Source organism: Chlamydotis macqueenii, chromosome 17, assembly GCF_036417535.1.
Source record: "Chlamydotis macqueenii isolate bChlMac1 chromosome 17, bChlMac1.mat, whole genome shotgun sequence".
Taxonomy (NCBI): Eukaryota; Metazoa; Chordata; class Aves; order Otidiformes; family Otididae; genus Chlamydotis; species Chlamydotis macqueenii.
In genome coordinates, this window is record NC_141572.1 from 11,350,323 (window position 1) to 11,367,342 (window position 17,020).

Here is a 17,020-nt window from a genome sequence, read left to right on the forward strand (position 1 = left end):
GGCTTTCATCCACATGTATTACATACCATTGACTAGCTAAATCATAGTAATTGTAGTAATCCGTTATATCATTAGGGATGAGAAATAAAGTACCTTATTTGGGATTTCATACAAAAATCTATCAAGATCCAGTGTGAATTTTGCTATCGGGCCGCTGCTTCTGCATGAAAGCCATTTCACCAGTTGGCACACGACGGCATCTCGGTTGCTTTCCACCACAGGCCGCAGAGAAGCCGCAGCTCTTGCCCACCACACTGCAAACGCCTCGTAAATTGGGTTTTACTCAGCGCGGCTGGGATCACCAACAGCTCCCGCGTCTGAAGGGTTACTTTACTCCCCTCGCCCGCACAGCCCCGCCGCTCCCTCAGCCGAGGCGAGCGTGCCCGCCGCCCCTCCCCACCTCGCCCAGGTCGCCAACGGTCGCCGCGCGCCCCCTCAGGCGCCGCGCGCCCCGTTCCGCTGTTGCTATGGCTCGGCGGGAGGCGGCAGCCAATCAGAGGGCTGTAGGATATATTTGTCGCTGTTGCTACCGGCGCGGCGGGGCGGCTGACCAATGGGGAAGAAGCAGGAAGGCGGCGCGGGGCCGCCACAGCGGCTGGGCGGCGGGAAGACCGCGTCGCCATGTTTGTCAGAAGCGGCCGCGGGAGCCGAAAGCTGTTTTTGCAGCGAAGGAGCGAGGGGCAGGTAGATGGGGCGCGGGTCTGTTGAGACCGCATGAACACGTCCCTCACGGCTTTCTAGGATGGTCCTTCCTGTGCCCAGGGCCCCATTGCTGAAGGAAATAAAAACTTGGAACGTATGCATAACCCTTCGAAGCATTACTGTTTTCAACATAAAAACTCCACAACAAGAAAATGGCCTCCCAAGTGAGATCCACCAAAATAAAGGAAGTATCAGGGTTTCAACACGCACAAGTGTACCCAGGACAGCTGGTGCTAGGGTTTAACACATTATTAAATACCATGTGTGAATTACCCATTTCATCCTCTTACCTTAAAAAAAAAAAAATGAACCCTGGAGAAAGAGTCATTCATAACCTTTATTTGCTAACTTTATTACAAAAGGTACTGGAGGCATCTACTTTGTGTATCTCAGGTCTGGAGTTTTGGCAAAGATTACTCCTTTTGCAATACACATTTTTATAATAGCATTAATACTTACGGAGACTACTCAAAACACTAACCAATGACTTGCAGTATTCGTTTTAAACCTGCATCAAGGGTCTGCTTTGCTACTCATGCACTAACACTCTCATACACAATTTTGCTTTTTAGTTTCCAAGAGCAAGAAAGGAAACGGAGGCTCCTGATGGTGAGCAGCGTGAGATGCAGTGTAACAGGCGGCCTTGAGCCTGGGTTAAGTAGGGAAAACTACCAGGCAAAAGGAACAGAGTTGCGCACGCTCCCCAGGAGAACTGCAGTGAAACAGCTTACCCCTGGGGAGCAAGCCTTCAGCTAAATACACTATTAGCCCCACACTTACTACAGCGTGTAGGAAACAGTCTGCACAACTCACACTGCTTTGCAGGGCGCTCGTCTGCATAGGATGTGCTCGCCTGCTGCCGGACTGCCACAGACCACCTGAAGGGTGACACAGTTGCCTTGGCAGCTTCAGTCCATCTGGATCTGGGGACTGAAAATGGATCAAGAGGGTTCAGCAGCTGCCACCTCCTCCATTCATCCTTCTTTTGTGAGCAATCTGAGTTGCAGGTAGTATTAAATACCGACAACACTGGTACGACCTCCTCCAGTCCTGCAAGAATATTGACTTTAGCACTGCAAATTCTGCTGTGCTCCGGTTTGTGTCACATGTGGCACTATGGAGTATGGAACACTCCAGAAGTTACACCCAGCAGTACAACAGAAATACAGCACTTAACTTTTTTTCAGATCTAGAAAATAAGGTCTCAGCTATCCAATATCCACTGCTGGGCAATGTAACTACATTTTACTCTTTTTGCATACAGGAGCTTCGTTAACCTTCATGATGTAATGAAGGAGTCAGATCTGACCAGTGCTACGGGTAGAAATATGTAACTGCCACAGATCTAGTGGCTTGATATTTTTAGCATCTACAGCGCAGCTTCAGACTGCTCCACTAAAAACTTAAAATCCATAATGCACCTTTGGTTTCTTCTATCTTTTGCAAAATTCTTAATAAAACTGTAACTATAACAAACTGTGTAACTATTAGAAAAAGCCTTAATCCTTCTACCTCACTGTCTCTGTTCATCTTTATGTCAAACCCCTCATTCATTTAAAAAATAAGGAAAAAAACAGGAAAGGATGGGGTGTTTCCTGGGGAAGTGCAGACCACACTGAGCATCTCTGCAGGCAGGTCACATTCGTCCCCCAGCTGAGAATTCAAAGAGCAGCCATGCTGCCCAGAACGTGTCGTTGGTTAATGGGTCACCAGCTGGATCCTGCAGGACCTGAAAGACATAGGAAGGGATCAAAGTTTTACCACGTAGGATCTTTAATGATGCTGTTGCTCATGGAGGTAGAGCTCCTTTGGAAGACATACAGTAGCACAAGACTGTGCGGTGAGAGGGAATGTAAATAGTGAGGGCTGTGTGCATCAAGTGATGAAGTCCTTGTTCCTCCCTCAGTTCAGGTAGAGTAATCCATCTGTACAGGACGTGGGTGTAAAAATGACAAGCACAATCAGTGCACAATTTAATTCTTAGTAATTCAGAGAAGAGCAATTCCCTTCCCTTTGCCCAAGGCATTGCCTCCTATAAAAGCAAGTAAATGACAGCGGGTAAAACCAGCATGAAATAATTAAGGAGGGAGTGATCACCTGAACAAGGGAGCTCTGTTCAGGGAGGGAAATAAATGTTTCCAAAATGAATTATCTTTTTTTTTTTGTTTGCTTGGTTTTCTTTAGTCTCATTTTGGCTACGAAAAGCAAATTTAAAGTCATGTGTGGACAAAAGGAAGCATACATCTGCACCCCTGTGGTACAGACACAGGAACCACCCATCTCCATATTCCTGCAACAAGCCCAAGGCGAGTTGATTCAGCAAGAAACGGAGTGCCCAGAAAGTCTGTAGAATGCTGTAAAATCATTTACCCATCCAAACTCTTCCTTTTCCTACAGCACACATTAAAATATGCAAAAATCGCTTTTCTGAATTCCTGAACTGAGTAATCATTACAAAGATTTGAAGATGTCCCCTTTGGCATCTGCAGGCACCACACAGTATCTTGCTCCCCAGCCCAGATTGCACTGAGTGTCATGTTTCTAACGCATGGCAAAATCAGTGCAAGAATGCAAAACAGCAAGATGAAAACTCTAGCTATAGAAGACTGTATGCTCTGCAAATCTTAGAAAAGGCTCATTCATTATTAATGCCCAAAGCTTTCCTACTCATCCGGCTCACATTATGGCTGGTAAAAAGGCCACTTTCCGAGATACAGATCTTTATATTGATGCTTTCAAAGGCTCAAAAGGGGTTCTGTTACTGCCCTCAGAGCTGCAGCCGCTTCCCATAATGAGGCCAGCAGATACGGTCTCCTGCTTTTCAAAATCTCTTTTAAAAAGGTTTTCTCCAGCAGCTTACATTGCAAGAGAAACAGAAACGGATGCTAGCTGACTGGTAGAACAACACAGCAAAGCCAAAAAATAGCTGAAGGTACAGTTTAGATAGGGCTTTCTTGGGTCCTATTTTTTAAGTAACATTTAATTCACAGATGTGCTCCCATCCCCTTGAAAGCACCAGATTTCTAACTTCTATTCTCTGTTGCCTTAAAATCACTGTAAGAAGGCATGCAGACTGCATCCAGATCATAGAAGTAACTTTTTTTTAATAGTTTCCTATAATAACATTGCTCTGTGCACTGTTATCAGCCATCTCAGAACAGTGCAAAATCCCTTTTCCTCATCAATAACACAGACTTGGAAATGAAAATCACACAAAAGATTTTAAGAGGTCAGAATCAAATTCTGCAGAACCCCTCAGAGGGGAGGACCCTCAAACAGCCATCTTCCAGTTGTCTTCTTTCCACAGTGCTCAGCGAGCCCTTAAAATTTAAATGACACAGGTTGCTCTGGCCATCATTTCAATGACACATTTAGTAAAATCAGGGTCTGATAAGCAACCCAAGTGGAAAAACCAACACAAACACCTCTTCTTCTAGCATCTGCTAGATGCTACCCAGGGACTGCCCAGCTTGCTCTGAACTGGATGCTTAGATCAGACATGTTCCGTACTAAATACGATGTGAGATTTCACATCTCCTGCGTGAGAGCTACAGCTGGATGGTGTGTATAGGGCTAAGCTCCTTTCTCTGAACATTAGGTGCGTTCTCTTACCTGGCTTTGACCCAAGGCTTGGCTTTCTTCCACGCAGGGTGCAGAAACAGGTGGGCACTGAGGCTTGCCAAACATAGTCTGACAGGAACTGGAAGAAAACACGATGATATATAAATGCATTTGTATTTATGCTCTATTCATCACTTACTGTTATGTTTTGCAGCAGGACAAGAGGGGCTGCTGGCAAGACTATTAATTCAACAGAGCTCTGTTGTCTACAAACCTGCCCCATTTCTCCAAATTGTTATGCTGTGAAAATACAGATTCTGTGCTGGGAGGACCAGCTTGACCAGGAGCAGGATACAGGAATGACATCTTGATTTGCAGCTTTCCTTAGGCCCCCAGAACACTCTCCATAAACAAGGAGATGTCTACCAAAATGTCTGTTTCCTGGAGCATATCTTAAAAACACAGATCTAAAGAGTCAAAACACATAAACGTGCGGCTTTAGACATAGCCACAACATTGGCTACGATTCCACTATAGCTCTTCAAGGTCGCCAGTCGAGTCTGGGGACATGGCTTCCCCATCCACACCGCCCCTGAGGGCTCTGCCAGCCTCTCGAAAGAGGTCACAGTCTGCGGGCACTGGGTCAAGTAGGAGACACTGGATACCTGATCATGGGATGTTCTCTCCCTTCATCACCAACTCTGAAGTATCTGTATTCCCACAACACTGCCCACACCGCTCCCAGGAATAGCCCAGGGTCGGAATGGCCATACAGGCCAGACCAAAGCTGCCAACTAATAGAGTGCAGGAAAAAACGTAGAAGAAACCGGGCAAAGCGTCAAGCTGCCCTTCCTTGGAATGCCCCCCAGGTTCCAGCAATCATTCTTGGGACTCCTCTGCTGGAGGCTGCATTCAGGCAATTACACGTACTAACGACAAATGGACTCAGCCCCCTGCACCCCCAAGAATTTGTCTCATCCTTTTTCATAGCCCACTTACACTGACACGGACAATGCCCTTAGCAACAAATTCTGCTATTTAATTATGCAACATGCCAAAAAGTAACCTCCTTTTGTACATTCTGAACTTGCTGCCTGCCAGTGTCATAGTGCTGGGCTATCCAGAGGGGAGAGCCTAACAGCAGGAGGATTCCTAGCACTCTGAGCTGGAATCCTAAAAATGCAGGCAGAAGCGGTAAGCTGCAATGAGCATCTCAGCACTGATGTTTTCTAAATCAATATGCTAGCTCATAAATGCAGCCTGTCTTGCTCCACAGAGTTCAGTGCGCATTTCTGTTTGAAATGTGAGGCTTGAGAGAGTTATATTCTGCATGAACTGTATCTGGGCTACATTCCACCTGTCCCAACTCAAGGAGTGACGAGGATACAACACCACTATCTGTAAAGGCGAGCATGTGTTTGGTGTCCCGCAGGGACTTCCAGTTCGCTGGCTGGATCAAACTCTCCTGCCAGGCAGCAGGAGCAGATGGAGACAGTCAGCTTCCAGCCTGGTTCCCCCTCACACTCCCACCTCACAGCTCTGTAGATCAAAAGAGGTTTGGATAGAGCCCAAGTGCGTAGGATTGACTGTAAAAAGCCCGTTAAATAAATCAACTGGAATTGTTCTAATAAGCTTTCAGGCCAAGTCCTTTCCAGATGAGCACCTTTAAAAACGAGACAAGCAGATTAAGGGTCCTTCGGCTGACTCGTAGCTCCACCCCTGCAGGAAGCAGGGAGCCACAGGTGCTGGCAAGGCAGTGAGAGCATAACACTAAGGCCACTCCAGGTGGGTGTCCTTGGACAAATAATTTCCTTCTCTGTGCTTTATTGTTATCTCTAAAGCAGGGATAACTTCACTGCCCTGTCTTTCCAGGATAGCAACACTCATTTGTCTTAGAGCTTAAGCTGTTGACTCCTTCATGAGTCCCCAGATGAGTGATGCTCATTTCAACGTTATAGCTAAAGATGACTCAGGTGACACAATACTTCTCTCTAATCCAGTAACTCAGAGGGCTCTGCCTGATAACAAAGGTGATCCTCATTCATTGCCACTCACAGAGCAGTGATCTTACTCAAGACTACCCACCTGAGGTCTCCTGGCTCTCTAGAGATTAACTGCAAAAGGGCATAAGATGAAGTAGCAGCCTAAGCATCACTCACTTCTAAAGAGACTGATGTTCTATAGTGTTCTCGGTATTCTGGGGAGTTGAAGGTTTTGAAGGGAGCTAGACCAGGCCATTAAGCCAAACAGGATTTACAAATAGAGTTCAAATAACTACACCCTCACTAGAAGGTGTCAACAAAGCAGCAAGTCCTGCCCCTGTGAGGAATACGATAAAGGGTGTGCAGATTCCTGGCACAACTGACATACCCAACAAGGCGACATTCACCATAGATTTCTTCTACTGGTGAAGCGTATTTTAAAAATAAACATGAGCTCACTCTAGAGTCAGAACATGCAATTTTAAATCCAGCCAGAATATTGCCAGCAAGTCTCACTGGTCTTTCATGATCTTTAGCCACTGTTTAAAACTACGAATCCTAAAACATAGACTGAGGTGGGTTTACAGTGCCCAGACCTGGGTTCTCCCCAGGAATTCATAGTGGGGAGTCTGACATGAACGTGAACAACTGTAGGTACCGAGCCAACTGGGAACTAGGGGCAAAAGGCAGAAATATTCTTAGCAGGGAACTGGGAGGCAAAAAAACCCACTGATTTTTATCTCCAGTGAATCACTGCCTCCCCTTGTTGCTTGACAAGCCACAAAGCCTCTCTGTGCCTCTGCTTCCTCATCTATAAAGTGGGAATAGAACTGCTCCTACCTGCCTCTTTGACATTTCCTTGACAGTGTCATGCTAGCACAAATGCTGAGCAGTGTCAAGCAGAAGGGTTATGAAACAGGGCTCCTGCTCCTGCTCTGTCTTGAGATCAGTAAATTGAAGGAACCTCATAATGTCTGTTTGGCAGTGTTTATTTTTATGTAACGTTATGGAAGTTGTATAACATATGGAAGATGGCACAGATCGTTGTTGTTTTGCATTCTGTGAATTCATCTCAAGTCCCAGAGAAAACCTGCAGTCTGAAACACTTGATACAGGTGGAAAACAAAGACAGAACAGTGCCTGTCTTTCTGTCTTTCAGTTTGGAAAGCTTGCACTATGGAATAATATTGTCATGAGGTTATGAAGCTACAAAAACTATTTTAGGACTAAATACGGGCCCTACCAACCCAGCCCACAGAATCAGCTCTCACTGAGATCAGTGTAAGTTTATGATTTTCTGCCAAAAAGAAAAACAGAATAGCTCAGAAGCTAAAGCTGCTTTAAAGAGAGGGGTTCATGTCTTCTCTGATGAGGCTGGTCCCGACACCACCGTAAAACAGATATACACTTACAGAGAATTTCCCATTTCCAGTGCACTGATACAAAGATCTGCACTGGACAGGTCAGTGGAGAGTCAGGCCCCTGGAATGAGATGCATCACTAGAGTCTTTCTCCAGCATTTTTCAACAGGGAAATCAGGACAAGGCTAGACCCACAGCATCATTGTTACTCCTGCCTCTAAGAAGCCCTGTGCTTTCTGCTCCCTTTACCTTTGGGGAAGAATAGATTCCAGGGTCCCTAGCTGTCCTTCTCTAAGGATGAAGCTTTCAACCTCTAAATCTGACTGCTGAATGATTCTTCCTGAACTGGCCTCAATATAGCCTCCTTGAGGGACTCTGCTCAAGGGAGCTCTGATACCTGCTGAAACAAATGCTGGTATTAAAGACAATTACAGATAACATGACCCCAACTTCTGACCCAGCTATTCGCTCCCCCCCCCTTGCTCCACATTCACCAGAGGCTGGTTAAATGGCAGTCACAGCACTTTCTGTTGTGTAGACCTACAGCAAAAGCAGGTGGACATCACTCACATATCCTGTCAAGGCTTTTCTGAAGAACAGGGAGAAGAAAAGAGATGGTTGCACGAGACTGGACAGGAAAGAAACAGAGAGGGAGAGAGAAAGAATAGCAGTAAGGAGAAAGGAAAGTGCAAATGTGTTGCTGAAGATGAACACTATGTCACAGTTAAAAAGTTCCCAGACTCTGCTCAGGCAATCTCTTAAGAATGACAGGCATTTAAAAACCCAGCAGAAGCTTGCAAACTGACAAGGTGAGCAGACGACACCTGAAGGGACTCTTCCAATGGAAATGCTAAAAAGAATCCACCTTGCTGGAAAAGTACTCTTATGGAAGAAGTGTTTACAACAAAGGGAAGAGAAGCTTGGAAACTCTTAAGGTCAAAGATCTGGGTGCAGTTTTACTAACCTTCTATACTTGGGGTCCACATGGAGCCAGAGATTCCTCTGGTGCTGGAAGGGGCCTGCCACATGGCCAGCTGTTCATCTTGGAAGGTAAGGGACCCACAGGAGCACAGGACAAAGTTATCCAGCTGGGAGCTGGCATCAGTACTGCTTGCTACTTCTCTGGGCTGCAGGACAGGAGAGTTAAAGCCTGTTCCTGGTTCCAGCATAGCCTCAGTGCAAAAAGCTACAGGTTCCTCAGTGTGGTGAGTGGTTAACAAAGCCTTGCTTGTCCTCGCTTCATACAGCTCACTGCTCTGCATAAAGCTGTAATGATGGAGAAAATAAAGCAGTCAGACATATTGCTTTGCGAAGAGCTAAATCTTTGAATCCTGCCCTTGACAGCTGGGAGATTAACTGCTAGATGCTCTGACTGCCTGATGCGGAGCACGGACTGCTCCCATCTATGGAGTAAATACTCCTAAGTGATGTCCCCTGGGAACTGAAAGTCAGTTCCATGAACAAGTTTAAAGGTTGCTTCACCTCTGAACTGTCACTGTAAAGACTTTTTCATACATCACCTGGATTCCAGCATCTTTAAGTAAGTTCCTTCAGGAGGCTTATCCAGATCTGCAGCTGACTGCTCCCACCCCGGGACACAGGGCATGAGGGTTATCTCCATCTGCTCAGAGCCGATGCCTACACAAGATCCATCTGAAAGGTGCAGGCCAGGCAGGTGAAGGAACACTAATAGTTACTCCAAAAAGCAACGAAACAAGTCTAATTTGCCAAATGCAGCAAGGCCCTCTTATTCCCCGTGACTGAAGTTTGGTCAAGATTCTGTGAAGGGGCACGGAAATACTGGGTTTTACTGGAGTACTGCCCTGATCCCAGAATTGGAGAACTAAAACCTCCTGCCTGCCATTTATTTGCTTTCATTTGGTGCCCCTTCTGAGACAGGCATCTCTTTTCACCCGTCCTTGCACAGGCCTTATTAATGCTTGCTCCTTCTGCAGAGTGACAGCCTCCAGCCAAACAATGATGCACTCCACTGAATTAGAGTCCTCCAATGTCCACTTCATCCATCAGCATATAGATGCTGTTCTGGAGAAGAAATATCCTTCCCTTCCGGAGGGAATTTAGAATTGTTTTTCAGCTTTCTGGACCACATCCCAAGCCCATTAGGAAGAGACAAACCTGCAGTGTGTGGAATGTAGGATCCTTTATCCTGCTGCTCCTTTGTGTAGTAAGTCAAAGCCTTCTCAGGACATGAGTTGTTGAGCTTCTCCGTACGAGCGAGGCAGGATTTTTGACGTCGTCGATAATTTGCAAACCAATTATAGACCTGACTTGGTTGCAGGTTCATGTCCTGAGCCAATCCCTCCTGCAAACCCAGGTGTAGGGAGACATCAGAGGAAAAAGAATAAACCACACCCAGATAAGCAGGCTTTTCCCTTCAGTTCCAAAAGCAGCCCAGCAAAAGAACCTTCAAACCCAGAGACGTTTGTTCACTAGGTGTCTGATAAGTCTATGTGGATAAACTCAAGAGTTGCTGGAAAACATACATTCCATGCTGCTGCCCTAGTAAACTTGTTAGCTAAAGGAAGCGATATACTGTTACTTTATATTGTTATATTAAAACGTAAAGCCTTACCAAGGCATGCTCTTCCCACAGAATGACAGCCTCACATCACTAACACGACACTAACAGGATAAACACTAATGCATTTACTACATTAAATAGTTTTCACAAACTGTGAGCAGTACAAACATCTGTATCACGTTCACAGAAAAATTCCTGCTGTATTAAACAATGAGATCACATAAGTGAAAAACGTATTGGGAAATTAATGCATAAGTGATTATTGTATCCTGACATTTTAGGACTTAATTATGCAACTTCATTATGCTCCCAATTTGTTTTGTTTTTTGGTTTGTTTTTTTTTTAATTAAAATTTGGAAGTTGTCGCTGCTTTATGAAAAGGGTAAGAAATAAACGAACTATTCACCAGGCCATCCTGCCTCATATGAGAAGGGTGTTGGAAAAATGGACCACTACAAAGGCAGACTTTAAAGTCTGAAGCCATCACCTTGCAAGGTACTAATCAACAAGGATCACTGAATTAATTCAGATGTGTCCTGGTTCATTACAAAATTTTCCCTGTCCAAATAAGGTAGATACATGCATACATCGACATAGCCTATCAGGTTTTCAAATTCTGTGAATTTAATGTGATAAGTCAGTACAAAATATATTCTGGTAAGCAAAGTGCAAATCTTATACAGGCTGTAATTCAGTCAAGTCAGAACTATTTATCACTGTAACATAGCTCTTCTGAGTGATGGTTGTTTCACTGCCTATGCTCAATCATTACAAAATTAGAACTGTTTAAAACCCAGTGAGGAATTTATTACCCCTGATCTTTTTGTCCAAAGTAAGTGAAATTACTTAGCATGAACTTGACAATTTTGTAAGGAAACCTTTAGGGAAAGATCAAAAATGGGGAATCCCAGCCCTGCTGGGGCTTCTGAAAACAAGGACTTAGAATGAAACCAGTTATAGACCCCTGATGGGGGAGTTCTGCTTTTCTGTGACAAGAAACTTGATTGGAAGAAGCATATCCCTACCCGCTGTTTCTTGTTTGGATTTGTTGTCACCTCTGCAGCAAACCTGTGCAATTGCTGGCGTACTTCATCTGAATAGTTTCGATTCTTCAAACCTTCAGGACAAAGGGAAATAGGCGGAGGATTCCTGCACACAGGAGAAAACAGGATTTAAAAGGACCCAAAAAGATTCATTCACATTCATGGGAATTTTCTCACATTGCCACAAGTGGTCAATATGCCAAGAAGAAGCTAGCTCCAAGCAGCAGCCATCTTGAGATGCAAAAACAGTCTCTGCATCTCTACCCCCTGCATCTGCTAACTACAGTACAGAAAAAAAAAAAATTCATTTGCCCATGCCACGGTACCTCTTCCTGCAACGGAATTTCTGCAGTGGTGTCAGAAAATCCACGTGGTGTTTCTCCATAACCCTGCGGTAGTGAATCTCATGCCAAAGCTGCACCAGCTCCTCCTTCTCTGCTGCCTTGCAATACTAAAACAAAATAATATGTAAGCAAGCCTTTACCAGGTAATCAGGCTTCCTATAATGGAAAACCCTCAACAACTAGAAACTTACTCAGAGATTCCTAATGGTTTAACAAGCTGGTGCCATTATCCAAGTATATGACTCGCTGTACCTTCTCTGATGTACACAGGGAGTTGCCTGCTTAATTCCTTCTTTTCCCCGGTGAAAAGGGCTACATTACCAGATCTAGAGGCCAAAACCTCGCACCTTGAGTGGTGCCAGCCAATCTTCCCCACATCTTCCCATCCTGGCAAGCCCTCTAAACTTGGCCTCCCGAAGGCTTTTACGTCCTGAGCCCTAAGTATGTGAAAAACTCAGAGAACCAACAGACTAGAGAACAGAAATCCTGCTTGCACAAACTACAGCCAACCCCATCATCACCCAATTGCCTTCTTCCCCTTGACTGATTAATAGTAACTGCCTGTAGCAAAGGCTTAATCCTGTGTTTCAGGTCAACCAATGCACATGTATCACCTTCCACTGCTGGAAGGTACGCCAGCTGGAAATGCTCCACATGCTGCAGTTCGGGCATCTCTGCACCAACAGCTCTAACTACTATTTTTATAATACTGCTTTTTGTCTCCGTGAAGAAACGAAGAACACATCCCTACCTCCAGGAGTCTGCAGGCTGTGTCGTGCTGCCTGTTATGGATATGAACAAACACGCAAGCTCGGACAACGTGGATGTTAGTGAGAAAATGCATCTTGTGTTTGCATTCCATCATGGCCCCAACCAGCTTCTCCAGACCAGGAGACGAGTTCTGGAGGTCCTGGCAAAGCTGTCCTGCTAGATCCAGCAACTTTGTGGGTGGGGGATCCTTGTTTTTATTCCTGTTTAACATGGCCATGAACCGCTTCATCCTGGTCCTGTTGGAAGCCTTTTCTATGCAATGCACAAAGTTGTGGTTAGATAAGAACTATAAAAACTATTATCTCCTATTTTTAGCTTCTATGGTATGCTTTTCTTTTCTTTTTCTTTTTTTTTTTTTAAAGGAAAGAAATTCACTGCGTTGTTAAAAGCAGCCTAAGGACCTCAAAACACTTAAAATAAAGCTAGCCCTAAAGCAGTCCTGAAAGGCACACCACGTCTGTAGTCGAGAAAGCAAAGCTCAGAAAGACACATAAAACTTGCCCCAAGACTCGGAGGCCAAGGCAGGAGGGCTGCTGCGGGGAACCGCACACCGGGCTGCTCCCCGTCCTCCCCGCCTCGGCCGGTGTGCGCGGCTGCGGGCACGGCAGTACCCCACGCACACGCGTGTGCCCCCAGACCCTCCGCTCCCGTTCGGAGCTGGTACCCCCACATCCAAGTCACTATGTGGAGCTTTTCATCTGCAGCTTACAGGTTAAAACTGCCAGAGACGTGCAGGTGAAAGGAATGAGGTTTCTCTCCAGAACGGGGTGGGACAAGCCGGGGCGGTCGGCAGTTACACCCGCGTAACTCCGGGGACCGCCGGGGCTGCTTTTCGCCCATTTCCCTGACGAAAGGAGGCCGGGGCGATGCCCCCGTGCCCGGCGGGTCCCCTCGGGGACACCCCACCCCCTGGCCAGGACAAAAGCGGGGGGAAAGCTGTTAAATACCTGCGAGGTTGAGGAGCAGGGACACCCCGGCAGCCTCGTCCGCTCCCCAGGCAGCGGGAGCGCAGCCCCGGGCGCCAGAGCTCGACCCCTCGGCGGCCTGGCCCCTTCCTCCCGCGGCGAAGCGCCGGGCCCCGGTACCCCGCTACCAGTCCGCCGGGCCCCCAGGAGAGGAGGGCGGCAGGGCGCGGGGGGGCTTCCCTCCCTGCCTCCCGCCCCAGCGCAGGGCAGGGCCGCGCAGGGCTGCGCGCTCCGCGGGACGCTGCGCGCAGTGCGGAGCGGGCACTGCCCCGCAGGGCAACAGCCGAATCCTCACCCGTGCCCGCAGCCTCGTGCCGACGGAGGGGGATGAAAGCGCTGTGCAGCGGGAAGAGCGGTGCCGGCTGGCAGGCGCGGCCCAGGCGGGGTGCTGCAGGGCTGCCCCCGCACTCCGCCCCCGCCCCCCTGCAGTGGCTTCGGCAAAGCGACGGCTGCCTGCGCAGCCACATTCCCAGTACAACTGGGCGGAATGGACGGCAGCAAGTTACTTTCATAGTAGAGAGTATTTTTAAGACGTTAATGGGGGGTCAGACGTGCACGGATAAATTTAACACGCTTAGATGAACAGAGTGAAGAGGCACGCAGCTCAAGCCTTTTCCAGGGGGGTGCTGCCTAGTGCAGACTTAGTTTAGGGGTTAAAACTGAAGCAGCTATGATTTTCCTTGAATCAGGTCTGAACACCTCTGCGGATGTGGCAGCCCTCTTGCTGACTTCAGTTTAGGGAGGACCGGTAACAACAGCAAGGATGTCACAGCAGGAGCCAACAGCCCCTCCCCACACAGCACTACCGGGTGTGGGTCCGGAGCCCACCCGGAATCCACACCCAAATAACCAGCTCACGCTAAGTCCATGCGCCATAGGTGAGCTTTCTCTGCAAAGACAAAGACTACATACTTGAGCACAGGCCTTTTCGGTTTGCTGCAGGCAGACATATCCTAAAAATCTGCTCATAATGCTCCTCTTTCTTCCCATCAGCAGCATCTTGTGTTCAGTTGCCCTTGATTTCTCCTCAGGCTTGAATGCTGGCCTTGCAGGACAGTAACTGGCTTCTCGCACGGCCTACGTGACATTGTTCTAGATCCAGAGATGGAGACAAAGTCCTGGGTGCTCAAAGGACAAAGCCCCACCATTGGACTATCATGCTGGACACAAGTAGTAGTATTTCCTTTTGGCAATTATTCTCCTTTACCCCCCAATTTTGTATTGCTGTCTGGAGTTACAACAAAACATCTGGTCACTTAATTTTCTGCTTTTTTACTTATTTACATGTATGAAATTTAACAAGTGTCTCACATTTATCTTACATATTCACACAACCAGGCACCCCTCAAAAAGGAAAGAAGCAGGCTGCTGTCAGGCACACGAGATGCAAATGGCACCGGTGATTTCCAGTGATGGTAAGCTGCTACCATCACACTGTGCTGAATCTGACTGCCCTTGAAAACCATTTGCACTCTCCCTTCTTTCCCTCTGCTCTAACTGAAGTTTTGGCAATCAAGGACTGCAGCTACTTGAAAGCAAGATGAGGTCAGGTGATAGATATTGGCAAGCCAAGAGCTCAGATTCTTTTTCCAAGGGCTTAATCAAATTCTGTTGAATATCAACAGCAATATTGATCAGGTCCTCTTGGAGCCTCAAGATGAATCCAACAGAGAGCTTCTTTTCCAGTCATCCTTCACCCCTGCTTCCTTGCCACAAGGTAAAGTTTCTAGCTCTCTCCCTAACAGGTACAACCTGCTTCATGGAGCACTAGCATGCATCTTATCCAGACAATCAGTCCAAAATAAAACAAGCCGGCTATCTTTGTTCCAGCAGAAGTCTGTAAAGTCTTTCAGCAACCGATCAGCAAACTTCTCATCCCCAGTGGCGCTGGATCGCCATGTTTTCGTCAGCATGGTGTTGTAGGCCCAGTTGTAGCCAATGCGCTCTTCACAAAACATGTTCTGGTTGGTGGAGCTAGTGGAGTTGCGCCGGCGTCGCTGCTGCCCGCAAGAGAATTTCCGCTTGGAATAGGGTAGCTGTAAAAACACTGTCCCTGGAGGAAACAGACAGGACTTGAGCCTTAGGCAGACCTAAGTCCCTACAACTGGTAGCCGACTAATTAAATTCTGAAAAGGAAACTGGACTGAGTTTCATTTAATTGCCTTTTAGGGGATAAAAGGGGATATACTTTTCCTCCTTTGCTTTTACATGCCACTTCCTGCAAATAACACTGGGAGAGAGCGCACTTAGTCTCGCCTTCTGTTGGTAGCATGGACTGAAGCAAAGATGTAGGCTCTGGTCCATCTTTCTAACTTTACATCAATTTCCATTCTCTTCTGCAATTTTCCAAAAGCTCTTTTCCTGTCATTGTCTCAGCAACCCCTCTGAACATATACATATTACTGTAATATGCCACGCGTGCAGCTTAGAAGTGCTGACAGATCACTAACATTTATGAAGATGGAATGAGACAATAACGAGAGCAAGTGGATCCTAAATACTTTTATCTATCTCCCACACAGTGTGTATAGGTAAAGATGCATCTACAACTGACCTTAAGCATGAGAACAGAGCACTGACTTGTCCCAACATCTTTCCCTCCTTCTAGCTTCTAGATACACATTTATTTACACTGCACTTGGAATGAGCTCTGCTTTATTTTTTTTTTTTTATTTCTCCATCTCCTGGAAAACTTTCAGAGACACCATAAAGCAAGATTTCAAACCAATGCCACTGATTAGCAGCAACACTTTGTGCTTTTCCTACTGCCTCTCCAGCATTCTGGTTTGTGTTGGCTGATACAGCTACTTATCATCTGCCTAGGGACACAACGAGGACCAGCATCACTGACATAAATCACAAACTGCATGTAAAATGGTTCTTTTGTTTTGAATAGCCTCCTCCTTGCCCAAATACCTGCCAAATCATGCTCACCTGTGACATGGATATACTGGGGCTTGTTCTCAGCTGGGAAGTTGAATGCAGAGGCTGAGTATTTATCTTGCACAAATCCGAATCTGGAGAAACAAACACCAGGGAAATTAGAAGAAGGGAGAAAAACCAACCAACCAAACAAAAAAACCCTGATAAAAAGAGCCACTCCAGCTAGGATTACTTCAGCCCAAGACGGGGGCAACAGGGAGAACCTTCCATTATCAGAAAGGCTCCCTTTTCTTAAGGCCTGAAGACAAGTGGAAAAGAGATGAAGAGAGCTGAGCTGCTCCAACTCTTCTCCACCCCTGCTAGGCACAGTGTGAAAGCTTGTAACTCAAAACTGATCTCTGCCCAGCTCACGCTGGAAACGAGCACCGGTAGCTCAGTTTGGGAGAGCACTAAGCAGTCTCTGACAATGGGGCAGCTGCACACGAATGAGGGAATAGCAATCGTCAAGACAGGCGCTCCTTGGGTATGTTTCAAGCTGTAACATTTCTTCCTATTCCACACCAAGCTTCAAGCAGCTCATCTGACAGTTCTTCACCGTTTGGAGAATACTTGTTCCTCTCCTGCTTTCTAAGCTAATGAAAGCTTATTTCCAAGCTAAAGTCCATTACAAATGGCAGTCATGAAAAAGACCTTGGCAGCAACACTGTGAAACAAACTGGCAGCTCAAGCACACCCAGGGGTAAGGCTAGATAGTATTCAAAATTTTCAACAATTCCTTCTTAAATTGGGCCCAACCTCCAGCTCACACCCCAGTCTCCTGCCTATTGCCAGTCATTGGTTGTCATCCAGTTCAAGACTGCGTTAAG

At 46.6% G+C, this 17,020-nt stretch overlaps 2 protein-coding genes across 10 annotated transcripts in view; both read right to left on the bottom strand.

Annotated features, from left to right (window-relative positions):
* Positions 1-1,019: 1,019 nt before the first annotated feature.
* On the bottom strand, positions 1,020-14,390 carry ANHX (anomalous homeobox). Of its 3 annotated transcripts, none has more exons than XR_015260488.1 (10): positions 14,184-14,390; positions 12,287-12,553; positions 11,518-11,642; positions 11,174-11,297; positions 9,743-9,929; positions 9,127-9,259; positions 8,571-8,872; positions 4,315-4,402; positions 2,215-2,431; positions 1,020-1,752 (listed from the first exon to the last, which is right to left on the bottom strand). XR_015260488.1 is itself a non-coding variant. In XM_086761900.1 (10 exons), the coding sequence occupies exons 1-10, from the start codon at positions 14,268-14,270 to the stop codon at positions 2,339-2,341; spliced, it is 1,554 nt and encodes a 517-aa protein (XP_086618026.1). In that variant the 5' UTR covers positions 14,271-14,390; the 3' UTR covers positions 1,020-2,338. The 3 variants fall into 3 exon arrangements, 2 of the variants coding, with proteins under 2 accessions (XP_086618026.1, XP_086618025.1); XM_086761900.1 differs by adding an exon at positions 7,856-8,003 and having other exon boundaries at positions 1,020-2,431; XM_086761899.1 differs by having other exon boundaries at positions 1,020-2,431.
* A 133-nt stretch (positions 14,391-14,523) lies between these two features.
* The window catches only part of DEPDC5 (DEP domain containing 5, GATOR1 subcomplex subunit), a 46,398-nt gene continuing 43,901 nt past the window's right edge, over positions 14,524-17,020 (bottom strand). For 6 of the 7 annotated variants that reach the window (XM_086761893.1, XM_086761897.1, XM_086761894.1 and 3 more), the window contains 2 exons: positions 16,206-16,288; positions 14,524-15,324 (listed from right to left, as the gene is read on the bottom strand). In XM_086761893.1, the coding sequence (XP_086618019.1) occupies positions 15,029-15,324; positions 16,206-16,288 (379 nt within the window). In that variant the 3' untranslated portion in view covers positions 14,524-15,028. Of the gene's footprint in view, positions 15,325-16,205; positions 16,289-17,020 lie in introns of those variants that run through there. The other variant, XR_015260487.1, reaches the window with a different exon arrangement.